The sequence below is a fragment of the Gadus macrocephalus genome, chromosome 21 (assembly GCF_031168955.1).
Source record: "Gadus macrocephalus chromosome 21, ASM3116895v1".
NCBI classification, from domain to species: Eukaryota; Metazoa; Chordata; class Actinopteri; order Gadiformes; family Gadidae; genus Gadus; species Gadus macrocephalus.
Window position 1 is genome coordinate 18,041,051 of NC_082402.1, and position 23,784 is coordinate 18,064,834.

General features: G+C 44.2%; 1 protein-coding gene across 1 annotated transcript in view; it reads right to left on the reverse strand.

Annotated features, from left to right (window-relative positions):
- The window catches only part of LOC132450122 (uncharacterized), a 34,464-nt gene extending 20,247 nt beyond the window's left edge, over positions 1-14,217 (reverse strand). The window contains exons 1-6 of the mRNA XM_060042127.1: positions 14,039-14,217; positions 12,643-12,673; positions 12,493-12,555; positions 6,954-7,010; positions 2,996-3,052; positions 2,026-2,217 (exon numbers count right to left, since the gene is read on the reverse strand). Coding sequence (XP_059898110.1) covers positions 2,026-2,217; positions 2,996-3,052; positions 6,954-7,010; positions 12,493-12,555; positions 12,643-12,661 — 388 coding nt within the window. The 5' untranslated portion in view covers positions 12,662-12,673; positions 14,039-14,217. The remainder of the gene's footprint in view (positions 1-2,025; positions 2,218-2,995; positions 3,053-6,953; positions 7,011-12,492; positions 12,556-12,642; positions 12,674-14,038) is intronic.
- Between the last annotated feature and the right edge of the window lie 9,567 nt (positions 14,218-23,784).

Below are 23,784 nucleotides of genomic sequence, written 5' to 3' on the forward strand. Positions count from 1 at the left end.
TGAACGCACAATGCGATTCTTCCTCGGCGGCGACATGTTTGCTGCGTTCTGAACCAAATCAAAGCAGCGTGTGTGTGACGTCACGACGCATTTGCCGCGCCCGGAACCGATAAGCGGAATCGTTAAGCAGGCTTGCTAACGATTCCAAGGAATCGGTTGACTCGGAACCGGTTCTGAACAAGAACCGGTTCTCGATTCCCATCCCTACTGTAAAGCCTTCCATGGATTAGCTCCTTCCTACCTGAAGGACCTCATCGTTCCTTATAGTCCTTCACGGCCCCTCCGGTCTTTGGGAGCTGGCCTTTATTGCTACCTAAGGTTAAAAAGAAATCGGCTGGACAGAGAGCATTCGCCTTTTCGAGCCCCCTTCCTATGGAATAGTCTGCCATCTGTGATCAGGGAAGCTGACTCTGTGGAGCTATTCAAAGCAAAGCTTAAAACGCATCTTTACAGCATTGCGTTGGAAAATAGGGGTGCTTTTGTTAATGCAGTTATTAAATTAGTAGCAGTATACATTTCCACTATGTACTTTTTCCCTTCTAATTCACAATTCTGTCTTTTCTAGCATGTTGCGGCGACTGCGACTGGATGCCTAGACTCTCCTCATGGTTAACCGGCCAGCACCCCATCATCAATTTAATATGTTTTGTCTGCATGTATGTATGTCAATTATGGCAACCATTGCGCTCCTGACCATCCCTGGAAGGAGGGATCCCCCACTCTGCATTCCCTCTCAAGATTTCTTCCTTGCTGATTAAGGGAGTTTTTTCTTGGGGGCTTGGGTCAGGGGGGTGTCATAAATATTTGGCCATCCCTTTGAGACTGTATTGGGGATTAAGGGCAATTTGTAATTGAATTTAATTAAAGCCTGCATTTTTAAATGTTGGGTATGGAATTCTCTTTTTTGGCCATTTTTGCAAAATTACTTGAAATCGTTATCATAACCCACTTACAGCCACTGAGTTAGAAGTGCTGACATGAAAGTTAAACAAGTCAATCATCTGTGGAACGGGCAGAGCTCGAAAAACTCCAGCCAATGATTTCCAGAACCACCGAGTGGCATTGGATAGTAAGTACGTCAATCAAACGGTCGTACTGCACTCCCCCTCCCCCGCGCGTGACCCCTTCGTGCACGTACTCAAAGCTCATGACCCAGAGCAAGCTTCTGTTTGTTGTTATCCTGCGGTAGCTACTGGAGAAAGCTAACTAGCTAATGGCTTGCTCTTGCGCATCTGTGTTCGCGCTCGTGCATGATTGAGCGTCCATGTACTTGGAATGGGTGGAGTCAGAGTCAGCGTTGAAGGAGAGGGGGTAGGACCATTTGAGCTGTGTATTTTTTAAATCTGCTGGGGTTTTGCAAATCCCATACCCAACCTTTAAGTAGCTACTTAAATGATATGTTATTATCAACAGAGGTAGTTAACTGAGTTTCTGTATAAACTGTTTGTGTTATTACAAGTTATACTGATGTAAAATATCATCTGAGATGATCGTTATGAGGGATGTAGTGTATGGCACCCCACGTAAGATACGAGATGACGTCAGTGGTTGTTCGTTACCGGAAGTATGTGAATAAAGCAGCATGTGAACGGTCCCGGCGTTGTAATGTCTTTAGTGTTAATACGGGTTAAAACACTACAAAAAAAATTATAATTCATACATCTTTTGGAGAGTATTATTACTAAACTGAGTAGTAACATCAGTTTCGATAAGCAAGATATTATGAATGGGTAATTGTCCAAATTGTAGACAATTGTACTACTTGTACAAATTTGCATAGATAGAGCATAGACTGTTAGTGTGTGGTGCCTAGTGGTTTAGAGGTTTGCACATTTAGTTTTGAAAATATTCAACAAATTTGAGAATTAGCTATCTAAGCTTCAAAGATTCTCGGATTAGTCTGTATTTAAAAAACATTGCCAGATGTTTGATTATTCTCAGATGGAACATGATATGTTTGATCAGAGTTTTAATCTCCTTAACTGCAATGGTGGATGTGTTCCTTACAAGTAAAGTGTTCCTCACCCTGACACATCTCCATAGTTTCCTGGATATCAATCCCAGGCCGTGTGCTAATGGGACAGAAGGCCAGGATGAAGTCACATCGGTCCGACGACATCACCTCAGTATGACCTTTGTTCTTCAGTTTTTTAACCAATTCATTGTCGGCATTCAGCTTTAATCCATTCATTGTTGTGAACCTAAATTTCTGGGGGTCTGCGAAAATAGAAATCTGCTGTCAAAAGTTATCGCTAACAAAAATATTTTTTTTGTGATCTTGATTCTGGGTAGGTGTATAGTCTGAGTGGTCCTGATCTCAAATATTTCAGCCATGGTCAGAACTTTAAACATGCCTTTTAACAACACAAACCATTAAAACAACACATACAAACAGTTAGGTGTATGGAACTGGGACAACATGATGATTTCTGCTCCACTACATATCACTAAATATGTTCGTTAATGCCATAAGCACGCCATCGGGAACCAGATACTTTGAGAACCATGAGGCGTGTACCACCGGCAGGAACAAACGGAATAGATACTTTATCTTATTTATATGAGCTCACAATGTGAATGATTACATAGTATTTCCCTGCACATTGCTCCTTCTCATCTCATCTCATTTTCTTCCGCTTATCCGGGGTCGGGTCGCGGGGGGAGCAGCTCAAGCAGGGGGCCCCAGACATCCCTTTCCCGGGCCACATTGACCAACTCTGACGGGGGGATCCCGAGGCGTTCCCAGGCCAGTGTTGAGATATAATCTCTCCACCTAGTCCTGGGTCTTCCCCGAGGTCTCCTCCCCACTGGACGTGCCTGAAACACCTCCCAAGGAAGGCGCCCAGTGGGCATCCTTACCAGATGCCCGAACCACCTCAGCTGACTCCTTTCTAAGTAAAGGAGCAGCGGCTCTAATCCGAGTTCCTCACATTGCTCCTTAATTTACACAATTTATACATGAGTATACAATATGTATTAATTAAATAAAATGTACCTGGAAACACCAACTTCACCAAATATTGGATTTTCCGGGCTAGCATGATGAAAAACACTGAAAAGAAAAGTTGAAATAAAAGGTTTCTGAATGCACAAGAAGTATTCTTCGGAAAACCTTTGTTCCAAGACTTAAAAGGCCAGAAACATTTCATCAGGCTTGTGCACATACTGTCTCCAGCGATAAATGCTAGCAGCTTTATTGTATTTATAATCTGCTTGAGTGTCTATACGAAGCCATATGTGTAACGTTAGTTACGTATTGTAACTCTAGATTCTATGAGTATAGGCGCAGCCTTTTAAGGCTATCGCTATTGGGTTTTCCCTAGGTGCGAACCGTAGCACTGAAAAAAATGTAATCCCCGCCCACAGCGTGGGCCTCAATCACGTCCGCAGTCCGGACATATAAGCGGGCGCCGGCGGACGTTCTGCTCCCAATAAACAGCTTTTCTTCAGCTATTTAAAGGTCAATGAGGCCGACCACTTAAAAAGCTTCTGAACGAGCTAGTAATAATGTTTTGGTGTAAAAGCCAGGTTCGAGCGCAATATGGCCGAACTGCCATCTCCTTGTATTCTAAGACAAGAAGGGGCTACAGAGAGTGCAGACAGGTCGATCACTCCCTTAGCTGACGTCAGGGCCTGCAGCAAAGCTGTCTTGGCTGACACAAACTTGAGGGGCACCCGGTCAAGAGGCTCAAACGGGGCTTTAACCAGTGCGCAGAGCACCAGTGTTAAATCCCATTGTGGAGTGAGAGAGCACGTCAAGGGTCTCTCTCTCATCACACCTTTTAGGAAGTGCTTCATTAAGGGGTGACTAAAAACTGTTTTATCCCCGAAGCCTTCGTGGCATGATGAAACAGCAGCCGCGTACGTTTTAACCACCATTTCTGGAAAGCCGTCCATTTAGCCAAGTAACACGCTCAGGTGGAGTCAGCTCTGGCACCCTGGATGGTCTGTAAGACCTCCTGGGAGAGGCCGAGACCCTCTAGGCGCTCGCGTTCAGCGGCCAGGCCCACAAGCACTGGCCGACCTCTGGGTAATCTATGATTGCTCCCCCTGCCTGTGAGATAGCGTCTCGCCGCCAAGGGAGTTCCCTCTGCGGCCCCGAGAGCAGACGCTGGAGGCAGGGAAACCACGGTGCACTCGTGCGTTGCGGTGCTATGAGAATCATAGACAACTGCTCCTCTTGGACTTGGTCCAAGACTTGGGGAATCAGAGGGACGAGTGGGAAAGCGTACAGGAGTGTGTTTGGCCACAGTCTGTGAGCGAACGCATCCAACCCGAGTGGGGGATTGTCCTTCGCGCTGAGAGAGAACCACAGTTCGCATTGTGTGTTCTCCCGTGTGGCGTATAGGTCGATCTCCGCCTTCCCAAACTCGCTCCATATCTGATTGATCAGATCGTAGTGCAGAGTCCTGTCCATCTATTTGGCCAGGGTGCACGCGTTCAGCCATTCTGAGTAATGCTCTGAAAGTGGCTGTGCAGCCTCTTGTTTTGATGCGGCTGTAATAGAAACAAGCCACGCTTGAGCCCCTGCCGCCGCTGCGAGGGAAGGAGTCCTCCTCGTAGCCCATGGGGAGCTCTGCCCGAAAGGTCTGGGTCTGTGTGTCATTAACAGAGGCATGCCCTGCCTGCTCAGCTTCCGACAGGAGTGTAGCTTCCTCTCTCCTGAGCGTTGGGACGCGAGGAGGAATAACACTGTGACTGGGCAGCAGACTGCTGACACTGTGAACGAGCTGCGTGTCATTCGTAGACAGAGAGCTCGTTTTAGCGGCCGTCTCGCCACATGTCATGCCAGGCATGATGTGGTGAGGGGAAAGTAATGTAGGGCTGGCTCGATCAATAATACAAGGTTTCTTGACGGCCTGCCTATATGTGGTGGGAGATGCGTGTGAAACAGTTATGGCCGGGCCGATAGGCTCCGGCGTTAACTGGGGTGTGGGGAGAAAACAGCAGTCTTTAGTAAAGAGGTGTTTCTCGCTGTCACACGCTTCTTCCTCACCCCGTAATAGCCGGCGCTTGTGGGGCGGGACATCGCCCCATGAGCCCGCTGCCCGAGGCCTTTGCTGGCCGCTCGCCGCAGCCTGCGATGGAGGCGGGCGGGGCTGGTAAGCCGGGTGAGGTTGTCTTTTTAAAAGTAATGTAGGGCTGGCTCGATCAATAATACAAGGTTTATTGATGGCCTGCCTACATGTAGCGGGAGATGCGTGTGAAACTGTTATGGCCGAGCCGATCCGCTCCGTCGTTAACTGGGGTGTGGGGAGAAAATAGCCTTCTTTAGTAAAGAGGTGTTTCTTGCTGTCACACGCTTCTCCCCCACCCCGTAATAGCCTTCGCCGGCGCTTGTCGAACAGCCTGTAACTGTCGCCTCATCTGCTCAGGGATGCCCGGGGTCTGCTGCAGCCACAGGTTCCTCTGAATGAGGTGCTGCCATGCCGCCGTCCGGGCTGCGGCCACCGCGCCGGTGGAGCAGAGGCAGAGGATGACACCGGCGGGTTGCGCCACGTCGACTGCCCGTTCAGCCAGACGATGAGGGTCAGCCACCATGGTGGAGATGTCAAGTGCCAGCAGGGCGAAGTTATTCATAACAGCCTTTTGCTGCATCATACACTGATGCGCTCTGTCTGTAAGCTTGGCCGTCAGCTGGTCTTTGGGAGCGGGGCAGCGGTTGCTGAGCCCCGGCTTCACTCCAAAGACAGCACACAGAGCGGGATCCAGCGGCGGTACCACCCTGTAACCCCGGTCTGTCAGACCCTCCGTCTTCGTGACCTGGATAAATGTTTTCACCGGGGCCCCGAGCTTCCCGGGCTCCGCCGCTGCCCCACTGAAGTACGGGCTGATGGCGGGAAACATCGGCCAGATCGAGTCGAGACAGGCATCGCGTGTCATGGCCTCGAACCCCTAGATGCCATGAAGCTGGTCCGGGCGTTGGGGGGCCTGAGGCATGGGCACCGCAAGGCCGAGGTTTGCGTCTGACCTGGCTATAATGCCCGATAGCTCTGCCACCAAAACTCCAACCACTGGAAGTGATGCGGCGGCAGAGACGGGCAATGCTGCCGCCCCGGGCTCCGACCTCTCCATTCAGAGAGGAGATGCCGGGGGAGACGCCCCTTCCTCGTCGCGGTCGGAGTCGTCCGACTCCGAGCTCACCAGGAGAGAGAGGGCATCGTCGAGCGGGACAGTAAAGTCGTCGATACCATCAGCAATGATGTCCATCTAATTATGCTACAGGATCATCCTGAAGAAAATGGGAGGGAGCAGAACGTCCGCTTATATGTGCGGACTGCGGACGTGATTGAGGCCCACGCTGTTGGTGGGCGGGGATTACAATTTTTTCAGTGCTACGGCTCGCGCCTCGGGAAAACCCAATAGTGATAGCCTTAAAAGGCGAAGCCTATACGACATAGAACTATGATTGATATTCACCCTTTTTACTTATGTGTGTGTAGGCTTGTGGTGGCAAAGAGAAAAGAAACCCCTTAAACGTATCCTCCAATTTGTTCTTGGGACTTTAACTTTAAAATGATCTCAGCTTGACTGCAGTGCCACACTTTTGTGTCTGTGCAATAATAATCAATACCATCACTATGAGGGAACATTTCGCCTGATTTCACGATGTCTGGTTACCTGTTTGCACAACACATACAAACAGTTAGGTTTATGGAACTGAGACAAAATGATGATGTCTGCTCCACTACGTCTCACTAAATATGTTTGTTAATGCCATAAGCACGCCATCGGGAACCAGATACTTTGAGAACCATGAGGCGTGTACCACCGGCAGGAAAAAACAGAATAAATACTTTCTTATTTCTATGAGCTCACAATGTGAATGATTACATAATATTTCCCTGCACATTGCTCCTTAATTTACACTTGAGGATACAATTTATATTCTTATATTCAATTTATATTCTATATATTTGTATTCAATAATGCATTAATTAAATAAAATGTACCTGGAAACACCAACTTCACCAAATATAGGATTATCCGGGCTGGCATGAGGAAAAACACTGAAATGAAAAGTTGAAATAAAAGGTTTCTGAACGCACAAGAAGTATTCTTCAGAAAACATTTGTTCCACGACTTATAAGGCCAGAACCATTTCACCAGGCTTGTGTACATACAGTCTCCAGTTATAAATGCTGCTTGCAGCTTTATTGTATTTATAATCTGCTTGAGTGTCTATACGAACCGATATGTGTAACGAAGATTGATATTCACCCTTTTTACTTGTGTGTGTGTGTGTAGGCGTGTGGTGGCAAAGAGAAAAGAAACCCCTTAAACTTATCCTCCACTTTGTTCTTGACTGAACACCTGCAGATTTGGGACTTTAACTTTAAAATTAGCTCAAATTATTCACAAAAAATGCCTGATTTTGAGCAGGTTTATAGTCCGAGTTTTCCTGATCTCAAATGTATCAGCCATCCTCAGAATTCATGGAGTGTATCTTAAGCAAGTTCCAAGCATAAAGTCAACTCAATGTCAAAATGTTTGATTTAGACTTTGAAACTCTTTAAAATTATAGAATAAAAATTCTTGATTTGTGTAAAGTACAGAGTCTTAGTGGTCCTGATCTCGAATATATCAGCCATTGTCAGAATGGAGCAATATCTAATTTGGGAAAAAATGTGGGACTTCAACTAGCTTGACTGCAGTGCCACACTTTTGTGTCTGTGCAATAATAATCAATACCATCACTATGAGGGAACATTTCGCCTGATTTCACGATGTCTGGTTACACAACATTTTAGACTCTCTTGAGTCGAGCCATACTACAGCCAGGCTATATTTAGCACTAACTACAGCCATTCTAGATGCCCCTATCGGCAGCAAATTACATTTTCAGCAACTCGCAACTCTCCGTTAGCTCGCGTGCTTGAAAAAACAAAACTCTGGTCAGGCCGATCACATCGTGTATAGAGTCGGTGGGCGGGCTTAACATAATGACAACTGAGTTGCGATGGTTCCGTATAAAGTATGCGGTCCCTGCTACATGATTGATTGTAGCGCCATCCTATCGCGTACAGAGGGAATTTGAAAGACAGCCATTTATCCCACCCCTTGGACTGAGCCGTGCCAATGGAGTGTTCCCAGACCAAACATTTTGATGTGGGTTTGGCTTGCCAGGCTAGCAATTTGTATGTCGTCTTCAACATCAGTCGCTAGCAATAGAGCGCAACAGTGTGGTTCCGGAAGTAAAAGTCCCATTCATTTTCTCCATAGAGGTTTTGATTAAATGCAATAATGTCGTAACCATCCAAAGTATACTTACCATGTGCCGTTATATTGTGAAATATATTACATATGCTCCTGTAGAAGCCACAAGTTAAAGACATGAACTTCTGGTTTTTCATTGTCATTTCATGTCATTTGAAACCGACTACGACTGCTACACTACCCACAATTCTAGTGTAACACAACGTCTTTGATTTGTGGAGCTCGCTGTCAGCAAGGAAACATTTACCCTCACCCGCAAAGGTCAAGTCGCTGATGAAAGCTGGCACTGTTCTCGATCGATTACCACAGTGTAGAATGTTGTATCTGCATTGCATTGACAAGCTTTGATTGGTCCAATGAGCCACGTAGTCACGTGAGCATGAGACCCCGGTTGATTGGTTGGCTAGCGATGTTGGATCTGATGACATGTACTAGCTGGGCAATGTAAAATAAAACTCCATAAGAAAGCCTCCATCTGAGCTATTCTACATGGTGTCAGAAGTAAAACGTCTACGTCGTACTACACATGGTTAGTTTAATGTTTTGTGCAATTGGACCATAAATATTTGATGGTGATTCAGACTTTTCGGTGAGCGAGAAGAAGAAGAGATGGCTGATGGATTTCGGCGTCCAGATGTTCGATGACAAAATCGCGGATAACTGGCGAGTATTCAAACAGGAATATGACATCTTCATAGGTGCAGCTCACGGTGACAAGCCAGATCGGACGAAAGCCTACATACTCCTCAATCTAGCGGGAAGCGGGGCTATCGAGAGGGAACACACATTTACCTATGCTAGTATTCGGCATCAACTCTGATAGCGTGAGGAAGATACTGCTACGAGAGTGTGAGCTAACGTTGGCAAAAGCTATCAAAATATGATGGATTAACGATCTGACCGAACACTAGCGGCTACTCCGTGCACCTCAACAATGAGCGTGGATGCGGTGCACCGAGGCAAGGCCTGGCCATAAGCAACAGAAAGATCAAGGTGCATCAGAAAACATCATAAGCTGCCGGAACTGTGGCCATGAACACCCAGCGAAAAAAGAACTTTGCCTCGCATATGGTAAGCAATGCCATCACTGCAACAAATTAAACTATTTCCGAAGCCACTGCAGAGCTGCATTTAAAAGCAAACAACACAAGTCTGTGCACCAGGTTGCTCAAATCAACTCAGATGGCTGCAGTGTCACTTGTAGATAGCAGTGAAATAAATGCTTTAAATGAAAATAACAGGAATCTCAAAGAAGAATTTAACTGCTGTGTAACCGTCAATGGGAAAAAACTCAAACTGAAAATCGATACTGGCGCAAAGTGCAACATCATCTCATTGGATACACTCAAGCAGGTTAGAAATGGAGAAAAAGTTGACAATAATAGGAGGGTGAAGCTGGTGGCATATGGAGGTACAGTGATAAAAACTGAAGGGAATGTGCTGCTAAAATGTCGGCTGAGCAACCATAGATTATACAGCCTACAATTCCATGTGGTAAACAGAAATGTCCAGAAACTACTAGGGCTGCCGGCTTGTCTATAAATGAATCAAATGACTCTGAAAGATGAAGTTTTTCATGGGCACCTGAAAGACAGACAAAATTCAACGCACAATTGGTTTCATGACTATGCCGACCTGTTCAGTGACGAAGTGGGCTCCCTTCCAGTCACATACCACGTGAAGTTGGATCCAAATGTCACTCCTGTCGTCCGCCCGCCTCGTCGCGTTCCAGTAGCAATGATGGACAAGGTGAAGACAGAATTGCAGACCATGGTGAAATCGGGAGTCATCACACCCATCTGAGCCCACAGAATGGGTATCCTCAATGGTAGCCACACACAAAAAAGGACACTGACAAGATACGGTTGTGCATTGACCCAAGGGACCTAAATAAAGCAAAAATGCGCCCACACCATCCAATGCGCATGGTCGAGGAAGTGGCTGCCCAAATGTCGGGTGCAACAGTATTTTCAGTGCTCGATGCCAAGAGTTTATTCCGGCAAATCAAACAAGACAGAAATTCCTTGTTTCTCACCACTTTTGCCACTCCATCTCAGAGGTTTTTCAGAGATCTATGGAGCAGATATTTGCGGGCCTCCCGTGTGCCATAATTGTCGATGACATCATCGTTGGTGGAAGAGACCTCAAAGAGCACGACGAGAATGTGCGGAAAGTGCTAGACAAGGCACGTAAGGTCCGGCTGAGGTTGAATCCAGAAAAATGCTAATTTCAACTGAAGGAGGTCAGCTACGTTGGACACGTCTTCACCAAACAGGGGCTCAAGCCTGACTCAGCAAAGATTCAGGCGATCGCTGACACCCCGCCACCGGAGGATAAAGCTGCACTACAACGTTTCCTTGGAATGATGTACTATCTTGGAAAATGTATTCCTAACCACAGCAACATTGCAGCACCCCTACATCAGCTCCTGCACAAGGACATAGCATGGTGTTGTTCAGAGCAACAACAAAAGGCATTCGACACACTGAAGCAGCGTGTGATATCACCACCTGTGCTGTCATACTACGATGTGCACAAACCGGTCACTCTCACATGTGTCAAGAAGAGAGAGAACCAGAAAAAATTCTACAATCGTGGCAGCCAGCCTCTCACTCCACTCCACAACTCCCAGGTGGTCCGACTGCATCAGAGAAAGGACATGACAAAATGGGCATTGTCAAAAGGGCGGCCGCTGAACCAAGATCTTACCTGGTCGAGTCGGAGGGTAGAGAGTACCGCAGGAATCGACACCATCTGCTGCCTGTAGCAGAACAACACCCTCAGGCCGTAGAGATTGATCCATTTTCATCAGCAGATCCAGCATCCGACAATGAAAACATCTGGAGTCCACCCAGTGTCCCAATGTCCCCAGAGACACAGCCCCCCACGAACAATAAGCACTCACATGGCCACTCCGGTGAGCCCCCCATACAAACACCTACGGAGCGCTCAACCCCTTGTTCCAGATATGGCAGACCCTTGAAGCCCAACCCCAAGTACAACACTTAATCTAACAGCAGTGTTCTGCCACTGATGTGTTTAGTTAAAAAACATGTAAAAAATACATGTTACCATGCATTGTATGTGAATGTTTATGCTGTTTCTTAGCACATGTTCACAATTGCTCTTCTGGTGTGTGTTACTTGAAGACATTTCTACAGGTAACTCGTTTAACAAAACAGTTGTTTATTCTGAGATATTATTTTAATGCATGTTTCCTGTTATTGGAGGTGTTAAACTAAAGAAGGGGGATGTAGAATGTTGTATCTGCACTGTATTGATGAGCTTTGATTGGCCCAATGAGCTACGTAGTCACGTGAGCATGAGACCCCGGTTGATTGGTTGGCTAGCGATGTTGGAACTGATGACATGTACTAGCTGGGCAATGTAAAATAAAACTCCATAAGAAAGCCTCCGTCTGAGCTATTCTACACACAGTAACCATTATTTCCCATAGAGATAAATGGAAAGTTAGAGTTGCTGTAAGAAATGTAGAGGAAATTAGCTGTGCATGTTGCATAACATGTTCATATAGAAAATATGATAAAAAATAAGTAAGAATAAGTAAGAAACATCTGTCAGTTTGGTCTTTGCTTGTATGTCTCCTTGCTTTCTTTTGTGCTCTTCCCCAGATTATTCTTAGATAAATAAACTGCTAAAGAGTAAACGCAACCTTCTGTATCGTTATAAAATAACCCAACGTGTTTAATTTTTAGTAGAGAACCCGTGCTGATATATTAAACATATATTCTTGGGTGAGGGGCCCAAGGTAGAATTGTCTAGAGAGGAAGATGGTAGAAGTGCCTTAAATGAGGTACTCTGTAATGAGGCACTCTGTAATGAGGTACTCTGTAATGAGGTACTCTGTAATGAGGTACTCTATAATAACGTATTCTGTAATGACATACTCTGTAATGACGTACTCTGTAATGAGGTACTCTGTAAGACATGCCTATTTACAACACAAACCACAACACGACACATACAAACAGTTAGGTTTGTGGAACTGGGTCAACGTGATGATGTCTGCTCCACTAAGTATCACTAAATAGGTTTGTTAACGCCATAAGCACGCCATCGGGAACCAGATACTTTGAGAACCATGAGGCGAGTACTACCAGCAGTAAAAAAATCAAATACTTTATCTTCTTTCTATGAGCCCACACTGTGAACAAGTACGTAATATTTCCCTGCACAATGCTCCTTAATTTACACTTGAGGATACAATAATACAGAACATTTACCTACCATAGGTCATTAATTAATAAAATGTACCTTTAAGCACCATCTTCACCAAATATTGGAAGCCCATATTCAAGGCTGTCCTGGTGCAAAACGCTGAAATAAAATGGTGAAAGGTTAAAATGAAAAGGTTTCTGAACATAAAACAGGTATTTTTCAGAAAAAAATTGTTGCACGACTTACAAGACTGGACCGGTTCCATCTGGCTGTAGCCCTGGAGCCAACACGGTTTGATACAAATAAACAGACAGATACTTTATGAGTGTAGCATTTACTTTGTTGTATTTCGACAATAAGACATTGTTAAGTTATGTTGAAAGGCTGAAATTAAGTTCAGTCAAAATGTTAAACACTTAGCCTATTAGGTTAGAAATGTTGTAGTTTGGCTATTAGTCGGTGAAGTTGAGGCAGTCGGTTGGAGACGGTTTGTTTTGTTGTGACGTTAGCTGTTGTGCTTCATCAGTTCAACATGCTGCTCCTGTCGGTTCGACACGGAGCGAACCTCGGGTCAATGAATTAGCTCTGTTTTCGCCTCTTTCTACCCTGCCTTCTCTTTTTTTTTTTATAGCTGTCTAGACATTATTATGAATTATAAATCACTGAAGTTCTGCATTATTCTTGTTCTTTTTTGATGGAAAGTCAGGTTAGGTGTACATTGTACACGGCTCTCAGGAGTCTGTTGTTTGGTCAAGTGGTTCTTTAATCTGGAGATTTATTTTCAAAACCTGTGAATTTCACTTATATGTTCGTAAACATGGAAATCTATGCCATTTAACACTGTTACTGAAATAAGTCCACAATTTAGAGCAAATCTGTAAAAGCCTGTGTTTTTGCCATTTTCCTCAAAAGACTGAACGGTCCACTCTGCTGTACGCAGGGGGCTTTCTGTTCGTGACATCAGAGTGCCTGTTCCGAGGTAGTCTGACGTCACCACCAAGAGGTACCGGGTGCAGTTTGTCTGGCCGTGTGTGTGTGTGTGTGTGTGTGTGTGTGTGTGTGTGTGTGTGTGTGTGTGTGTGTGTGTGTGTGTGTGTGTGTGTGTGTGTGTGTGTGTGTGTGTGTGTGTGTGTGTGTGTGTGTGTGTGTGTGTGTGTGTGTGTGTGTGCGTGTGTGTGCGTGTGCGTGTACGTGCGGAGCTCTGTCTGGGAAGTGCCAGCGGTGGACTACCGTGTTCACGAGAACGTTGGGCTTTTCGGACCCTGATTACATAATGCCCTGCGGTGTGTGTGGATGGTGAAGCTCCGTCTGAGCAGCGATTTATTTAAAGTCCGCGTCCGGGTGAGGGTTACGCGTCTCGGACACTTGTACTATAACGCCACGGTGTGTATGGATTATATCGATCATACACGACAGTACCGACAAAGTATCATAACGTTTTATCAAAACTTTCCGTAGGAATTTGGTTTCCCACTCAGCTGAGCCAGTGTGCCCTGCTCAACAAGGCACTGATCCGGTAGTAGCCTAATTACAGCTACAGCCCCCAACTCCTCCAAACTAATGACGTTTTAGGTCATTGGTAGTATACAGCATTGAGTTGTATACGAAGTCGTTCTACTTCTTCTATATGTGTTTTTCCTACCGTAGCGACTGCTGTGTTGCGTTCTGCTCAAAGGACCGGACAAAACTTTCACTTTTACTTTCGGCGTTCCGGATGTTTTAAGCGGTACTATATATGGTCATATGGTGTGAGAGCTCTTCTTCTTCTTCTTCTTCTTCTTCTTCTTCTTCTTCTTCTTCTTCTTCTTCTTCTTCTTCTTCTTCTTCTTCTTCTTCTTCTTCTTCTTCTTCTTCTTCTTCTTCTTCTTCTTCTTCTTCTTCTTCTTCTTCTTCTTCTTCTTCTTCTTCTTCTTCATTTAACCAGGTTAGTCTCATTGAAATTAAAATCTCTTTGACTAGAGACCTAGCCAAGATGGATAGCAGTACACAGTTCCAACATAAAACGTTAATGCAAGTTCAATACTAAGTGCAATTGTGAAAATACATTAAGATTATTGACTAAAACGTTTGTAATTTCCAAAAGAGTCTGACATCAAACTCTTAACAGCTTTAGATTCATTAAGAGTCACTAGGTCCTGAAGCTTGAGCTGCTTCTGCAAGTTATTCCAGGAAGACGGTGCAAATAACTTAAAGGCCCTTTTACCCAGTTCTGTCCAAGCCTCAGCAACAGTCATAAGCACCATGTCCGAGACTAGGGCCGGTGTTTCAGTTCAAGTGGTGACCGGTTTAACTGGTGACCCTCAGCCGAATGCTTCGCTTGTTGTCGTGGCTACGCCAGATGTTCGAAATCGGGACCAGACACGTAGCTGTCCTTGCGATTGCCTCTTTGATTTGTTATTCTATAAAATGTCAAAAACATTACAATCTCATTCGTTTTTGGAGTGTAATTGGAAGAAACTTGTCACGTAGAACCGTTCTAAGCCGAAATAAATGGAAAATGAATGTTTAAAATATGATACATTACGGGATTCGAATTCATACCATTGGGGGGAAAAAATATAACAATCCGCAATTCCATTCCATTGTGCCGTTGACCCACTGGGGAAATAACCGCCGTAGTATAATAGAATTCGCAAATACTTCTTGAAAACACGAAAGGCAGCCAGATCAACTTGTGACCCTACTTTTTATGTAGTTATGACCATGCATTGGTCGCGTTTCTAAAAAATAAAACGCCTTTACATCCAGTTAATCCAAACCTAATGTTGTGTTGCCCTCCGCTCTTGAAGCGTGGTAAGGTTAGTTTTATATTGGACGTTGGATATTCGACGCATTCGAAAAATCTATTTAGCACTGGCTTCGATGGACGAATTTGTGTCAAACCTACTTAGATGTGTTAATACAAGGCTTACCTATGTAAAACAAAGCACCATTTGATTTTATAAAAAAAAATGTAATGTTAAAAAAGGCTATAAATCTATTTTGCGGCTTGACCTTTTGACCTACCCATATCAAAACACATCTGGTGTAATCAACTAACTGCCCCACACATAAGACAAAGCTTATTTTCTCAAAACACCTACCCTTTGATTTTCTAAATATTTTTTTAACATTAAAAAAATTGTATAAAATCAAAACGAGGGTTTTTGGAAAAAATAAGCTTTGTGTTATGTGTGGGGCAGTTAGTTGATTACACCAGATGTGTTTTGATATGGGTAGGTCAAAAGGTCAAGCCGCAAAATAGATTTATAGCCTTTTTTAACATTACATTTTTTTTTATAAAATCAAATGGTGCTTTGTTTTACATAGGTAAGCCTTGTATTAACACATCTAAGTAGGTTTGACACAAATTCGTCCATCGAAGCCAGTGCTAAATAGATTTTTCGAATGCGTTGAATATCCAACGTCCAACATAAAACTAACCTTAACACGCTTCAAGAGCGGAGGGCAACACAACATTAGGTTTGGATTAACTGGATGTAAAGGCGTCTTATTTTTTAGAAACGCGACCAATGCATGGTCATAACTACATAAAAAGTAGGGTCACAAGTTGATCTGGCTGCCTTTCGTGTTTTCAAGAAGTATTTGCGAATTCTAGTAGGCCCTATATACTGCGGCGGCGAATTTCCCAGTGGGTCAACGGCACAATGGAATGGTATTGCGGATTTTAATGTTTTTCCCCACAATGGTACGAGTTCGAATCTCGTAATGTATGTTTTCATGTGAATAAACGTTGTGTCTCAAAGTGGTATCGCCTTGCGTCACATTGATTTCCGAAGTCGCTGCTTTGCTTACAGAGAGGATATAAAGAAGGAGGACGCGACAACACCACATCAGGCGACCGAAATGATCGAATGAGCGCATAACAGTGTTTTTGGCTAGTTTCAAGCAGTGGAGGGCAACACAACATTAGGTTTGGATTAACTGGATGTAAAGGCGTCTTATTTTTGGGATACGCTACCAATGCATGGTCATAACTACATGGAAAGTAGGGTCACAAGTTGATCTGGCTGCCTTTCGTGTTTTCAAGAAGTATTTGCGAATTCTATTATACGTACGGCGGTTATTTCCCCAGTGGGTCAACGGCACAATGGAATGGAATTGCGGATTGTTATATTTTTTTTCCCCAATGGTATGAATTCGAATCCCGTAATGTATCATATTTTAAACATTCATTTTCCATTTATTTCGGCTTAGAACGGTTCTACGTGACAAGTTTCTTCCAATTACACTCCAAAAACGAATGAGATTGTAATGTTTTTGACATTTTATTGAATAACAAATCAAAGAGGCAATCGCAAGGACAGCTACGTGTCTGGTCCCGATTTCGAACATCTGGCGTAGCCACGACAACAAGCGAAGCATTCGGCTGAAAGTCACCAGTTAAACCGGTCACCACTTGAACTGAAACACCGGTGTGGCCGAAAAGTGATCAGCTGCCAGAAAGTGATTTCAGCCGCGGGAGCGCGCACAGCCTGTTAAAGCCAGGCTATATCGCCTCGAAAAGTGTGTGCGGCGGCAAAGTCAGATCAGTCATACTAGTCAATAGCACTACAGGACTATTGTCCGCTGTATTAACACAGATATGTATTTTAAGGTGACAAGACATCGACATTGTACGGGGATCGACATCTGATCAGTCATAGGCTATAATCAATAGCACTACAGGACTATTGTCCGTGAGACAATTATCCTTCTTGATGTTTTTAAAACACTGTAATCGAAATTATTTCTGTGTGTCTATTTTATACAATAAAACATGCATTTTCTTACTATGCATTGTTTTCCCAGATTATAGATTTTTCTTCTCAAAATGAATTGAAAACATTCATGAGTAGGTCCTATCACATTAAATAGATTAGGGTTCAAACTGACACTATAACATTCATGTGGGCTATGTGGGGTAGATAAGAACCAATCCAGTCTCTTTTATCAGCTGTTATAAAGCGAAAATATGACACATTGGAGTCCTTTTCCTCCCGCCAGAAAATGATCTCAAGCCCTCTCTTGGTACTGAAATGTTTCATTTGCCTTAAAATGAGTTGAGAACTTTCATGAGTATCAAATTACATAGATTATATCACATCCAGTGTCTATTACCACCTTCACATGGGCAAATATAAGACATTTCAGTCGTTTCCCTCCTGCCAGAAAATGATCTCAAGCCCTCTCTTCGTACTGAAATGTTTTATATGCCTTAAAATGAGTTGAGAACATTCATGAGTATCACATTACATAGATTATATCCCATCCAGTATATATTACCATCTGAAACACCTTCACATGGGCAAATATAAGACATTTCAGTTGTTTTCCTCCTGCCAGAAAATTATCTGAAGCCGAATCTTGGTACTGAAATGTTTTATATGCCTTAAAATGAGTTGAGAACATTCATGAGTATCAAATTGCATAGATTATATCCCATCCAGTGTCTATTACCAGCTGAAACACCTTCACATGGGCAAATATAAGACATTTCAGTCGTTTCCCTCCTGCCAGAAAATGATCTCAAGCCCTCTCTTTGTACTGAAATGTTTTATATGCCTTAAAATGAGTTGAGAACATTCATTTGTTGAGAGTATCAAATTACATCGATTATACCAAGATTGCCACTCAGCTATACCCCTGCCTAGACACTTCACCATTTTGATCTTACCCCTGCTACAGCCCGTGCCAGCCATTTCCACTTCACTGCCCAGGATTTTCCCAACAAAAATTCAGTTTAACTTCATCCATTTTCATTGTCTGTGTTCTTCACTCAGCACAAGCCCATAGCAGTCATGTTATTACAACAAACAAGCCAAAACAAACAAATGTTTTCATATTCAAACTATTTATCAGGGGATGAAGACCTTACCTTCATGACCAAAACACCACAGTTACAACCATCCTTTTGAATGCTGTGTTTGATTGTGGCTTGCTGCCACTTTACATCCCCCAATCAGTCTTCTGATAGCGGTTCTGCCGCCTCCTGAAGAACTGGCTGTAGTGATGGTTGAAAGATTCAAAACATATTTTATCGTGATTGTAATTTCAATTTAATGAGGGCCTACTTTGCTACATAGAAACAAAAAAACGTTGTTACATTACATCATTCATTCTTAATGTTAAATAAAAAATACAAAATTGCAAGAGATTCACAATTCTTTTTGTACACTACTGAAATGTCTTATATTTGCCCATGTGAAGGTGTTTCAGCTGGTAATAGACACTGGATGGGATATAATCTATGTAATGTGATACTCATGAATGTTATCAACTCATTTTAAGGCACATAAAACATTTCAGTACCAAGAGAGGGCTTGAGATCATTTTCTGGCAGGAGGAAAAGGACTCCAATGTGTCATATTTTCGCTTTATAACGTATAACAGCTGATAAAAGAGACTGGATTGGTTCTTATCTACCCCACATAGCCCACATGAATGTTATAGTGTCAGTTTGAACCCTAATCTATTTAATGTGATAGGACCTACTCATGAATGTTTTCAATTAATTTTGAGAAGAAAAATAATTCTTCTTAAAAAATCTATAATCTGGGAAAACAATGCATAGTAAGAAAATGCATGTTTTATTGTATAAAATAGACACACAGAAATAATTTCGATTACAGTGTTTTAAAAACATAAAGAAGGATAATTGTCTCACGGAGAATAGTCCTGTAGTGCTATTGACTAGTAGCCTATGACTGATCAGACGTCGATCCCCGTAAAACGTTGATGTCTTGTCACCCTAAAATACATATCTGTGTTAATACAGCGGACAATAGTCCTGTAGTGCTATTGACTGGTATGACTGATCTGACTTTGCTGCCGCACACACGTTTCGAGGCGTTACAGCCGGGCTTTAACAGGCTGTGCGCGCTCCCGCGGCTGAAATCACTTTTTGGCAGCTGATCACTTTTGCATATTTTTGCAATATTTTTTTTGCGCTGTTGCATATTTTTTGCAATATGCACGAATTTGAAGCGTAGACAGGCATGACAAAAACAAACATAAAACATAAGATCTCCCCCCAACCAATTACCTTTTTATTAAAGGTGCTTAATAAATACACTTGCTTTGATTTGATTAGCATTTTACAGACCCATACAATGATAGGGCGTTTAGTACGGTCATTCACCGTTGCTTCTTTACCCATAAAAAGCTACAGTCAGTGATAAATTACGCTGATCTACCTTTGAGCATTTCCTATTATAGGCTACTGTGTAAAACGCTGTTTAGAATTAATGTTAGTATCAAGAAAAGAAAGACCAACCGGTGGGGGAAGATCTTATGTTTTGTTATAATGCAAACGTGCATGTTGAAGAAAATGTGCAACAGCGCCCCCTGGGGTCACCCTTTTTGGGGGGTCGCAGAATTCGGTGTAACGCCGGCGATCGGCATAGCCGAATTAATAATATACGAAACAAGCCAAATGCAACCAAACATTGTTCCAAAATTGAACGGACAAGGGAGGGGGCTGGGTATTAATTGTTGGGGCGCACTGGCGCTTCTTGGGCGTCCCGGCCAACCCAAAAACTCCTAGAACTCCTCGACCAACAAGGCGTCCCAGTGGAAGTTGGCTTATCGAGGGGGGAAATACTTCAGGTAGCCGACACAGCGCTGGGGAACCCTCAACACGTACCCCTCAACACGTACCCCTCTCTCCACTCTCTGCTCCAGATGCAGCTGCTAACGCCGCCGGCGACTAAAAACAAACAACCCGGCAAGAAGCGTGCTATTCGGCCTACCACTTCTGGTCCGGCCAAGCGTGCGAGGAAGAATGCCGATCATCCCGGTCCCCGGTATCCTCAACCACCCTACCCACAAGTCCTCAACACTGATATCTTCCAGGTTCTACAAACCCTCGCAGAGTCCGTGAAAAGCCTCGGAGCAAGGAAGGACGCAGTCGAGACACCGATCAAAACTCCAGGCCCCCAACCCGCTGTCGTCAGTCGTCACGGCGCCCATCAACTTCCTGCACACCCCGGCGCGCAACCATCTGTCTCGGCTTCCTCCGCTAACACAGCCTACGCACCAGCCGCGTGTTCAGCCACCGTGCCTATTGCCGTCTTGGCAATCTTCGTCCCTAGCTCCCAAATATTTTTCATTATCTACAGCTCTACCAGTTCAGCATCCGGGTAGGAGTTTCATTACGTCCGCCGCGGCAACCGTTTACCATCTTACTAAAGATGTCAATCTTGCGGGTTTACTGTTACCTTCCCCTGCCATAAAGCGACAATGGGTTGATTGTGGCGACGTGTCTGTTCTTTTAAAGACTACAGATCCCAGACTAACGTGCAATTTATCTTTTGGCGAGTTCGTTATTACTTTTGGTATCTACAGAGACATCATGTGCTGAGTTTAACCTGAAAGGAGGATCGAACTAGACGCTTACCTTGCCATCATCGCTGACCTCAACCATTGGGGAACTCAATTTTGAACTCAATTTTATGAATATCATTAAGCGTTCTCTGCCAAGTCAGCCCAATGCATAGCCATGTTAAACACTAGAATCGACTGGTCTATCATGGACACCGAGCTCCTGCTCTGCCATTTCGGTGGCCACAAGTCGCTATCGTGCACCATCTGTAGTTCTCACAGACACAGAACGGTGCTATACCGAAAGACTGCTACTACCTCTCCCGTTCCATTCCCTGTCCATGGTGGTGAACATTATTTGCAAGGACCCGCACCCGAAATCCACCTGCCCCTGCCGTCAAAGGCAGGCAGGCCAAGGGAGGGCCCCTCCCTTCATGAGATTCTAAAATCTCATCCATTTACCCCAATTAACATTCCTTCATTATCAAATTTCTCTCGTCTCACCCATACCCCTGTTTTGTAGACCATCTTATCGCGGGCCTTTCACAAGGGTTTCGGGTGGGAGTCTCCAGTCAGCTCAGGCTGAACCAGAAATAGTGTCTGCTCTTCTGGCTAAAGAGGTCCACAAAAAATACGTTATTGGCCCATTTAGTTCTCCCCCCTTCTCTCTTTTCCGCATCAATTCTCTCGGCGTCGCTACTCGGAGATAGTCAGGGAAAAAACGTCTTATTTTTGACATGTCCTCTACTCACTCCGACTATCACTACTTTCAACAAATGTATCCCACCAGCACCATTTTCTTTGTAATATGCCACCATCGATGACGCAATTGCGTTTATTAAAATCGCAGGTCAGGGAGCCTGGCTTGCTAAAGCCGACATTACGGATGCTTTTAAAATAATGCCTATTCATCGTTCCGATTGGCCGCTGTTCGGAGTTAAATGGCCCATTTGGTCCCAAAACCGAACGACATAATATACCTCAACGAAGGCAGGAAATTCTGGTAGTTTCTTCTTGCTTATTGGAACGGTATATCTTTCTTCTATAATGATGTGCCCAAACAATCTGATTCTCTCAAACTATGGCAATTATTAATAAACCGCGATCTGCATGGCCTACCATTATGTCTCTGATCAGACGTCTAACACGGCCGTTACTCCCAATTTCATCATAAATGCCGAGCATAAACCCGGTCACTATAATGTTCTAGCTGATTCTCTCTCTTGTTTTAGTTTCCAGGAATTCAGACGCCTATGCCCCGCAGCGAATATTGACCCAATACTCAGCCCACCTTTCCACGAACTCCGGATGGATTAGGCAACAGTTTCAATTCGCTGTTACTGTGCGTTCACACGAAACGCGACGGGGCGACAAGATCCCATACAAAGTGAACGTAGAGATGCGTATCGGGCGAATTTCTTCGCAAGAGAAACCGCCGAAAAGTTTTGATTTGTCGCGCCACACTTTTGCCATGCACAGGCGAGCGCTTTCACAAGGATTTGTAGCATGAAAAATTCGCTCGAGTTGAAATATTTCAACTTTGATGCGAATTTAGCGTGATTACGCGTGATGACAGCCAATCAGCTGTCACTTCCCGATCAAGATCAAACTGCTAAATGGAGGAGAAAATTATTATTTCGGTGTCCGCTCTGCCTGTGCTTTTTAATTGCACCATGTCTGGTTACAAGGACCGGACGGTGAAGGCAAGGGTCCGGCAGAAGGTGAGCCAAGAGGTTGGGCTAACTGGTAAGTTTTTTAAATTTACTTCACTTTAAAAGTTACTTTATTCCAGCTATCAATTGTACTTAACTATGAACCAAGCTAGTTAGTTAGCAGTTACCATTCAACAGTTCAGTTCGGATTACACAACGTAGTTTTATTTCTTGTCAGAGGACGTCTGCCGCAAGAGACTGAAGGGCCTGAGGGACACCTACCTCAGGGAGAGACGAAAAGAGGCGGGAAAGAGGAGTGGGACAGCAGCAGGGCCATCTAAGAGGTGGAAGTACTCTGCAATCCTGTCTTTCCTCTACCCATTTGTTACTCAGAGGGAGACCAGTAGCAATATGGGGCTGGGGGTCGAAGAAGACGGGATTGCAGAGTACCCAGTCGAAGACCAGGGTTCAGAGGCAGCAGCAGGGACAGCGAATAACCTAGGAGGTTGGTCGATAAGTGAAGACACACGCTCGCCCATACACAGCATGACAAACTCATGATTTGTTCTATCGATTGATAACTACCTCTTGTCACCTCAGAAGATCGAACCTGTACAAGCTGTGAGGAGCCGGAGGCTGCTGCTGCCTCTGAACCCATTCCACCACCACCACCAACTGCTGCGGTCACCAAATCCCTATTGCCCCAGGTCATTTAACATGAGAGAAATTACATTTATTTTATGTTACACTTCGTTTATGTAGTCATGAGGGTCCCTAATGCGTGAATGGTATGTTATGAGTATGACTAGTTATGTACTCATAGCCTTTCATGTTGAATGTATTTTTGTCTGTTACCTGACCCAAAAATGTTGTTTCCATTTGAAACAGTGAGGACACAGAAAAGAAGGAGAGTGGGGGGAGGGAGAGGGAGGGAGAGATAGAGAAGTGCCTCCTGGAGGTGTTGAGGAGGCAGCCTCCAGCGCCTCCGCCTCCTCCTCCTCCAGCGCCTCTCTCCGAGAACGAGACAAAACATTTTTTAAAGGGATACTTCCTTCCATGCATTCCAACGATTGCCACCCCATGCCAAAGAACACATGAAATTTCAAATTTAAAAATTATTGCATGACGCTAACAGTTACTATAATCCAGAACTGCTCAATTTGGACAATCAATTTGGACCATTCGGTGAATAGGTTCACTGGGGTGACAATCGTTGCAGGGAATGATGATGCCCATTTTTTTTTGTTTACACACACACACACACACACACACACACACACACACACACACACACACACACACACACACACACACCCCCCAATAAATGATTATTTCTATTAAAAAAATTTGGCTTCATATTCTTCATTGAATGGCCATTTAAGTTGCTTGAGGGATATGTTGCAAATTATTTTGTGCCACTGATTTTAGGGTCCAA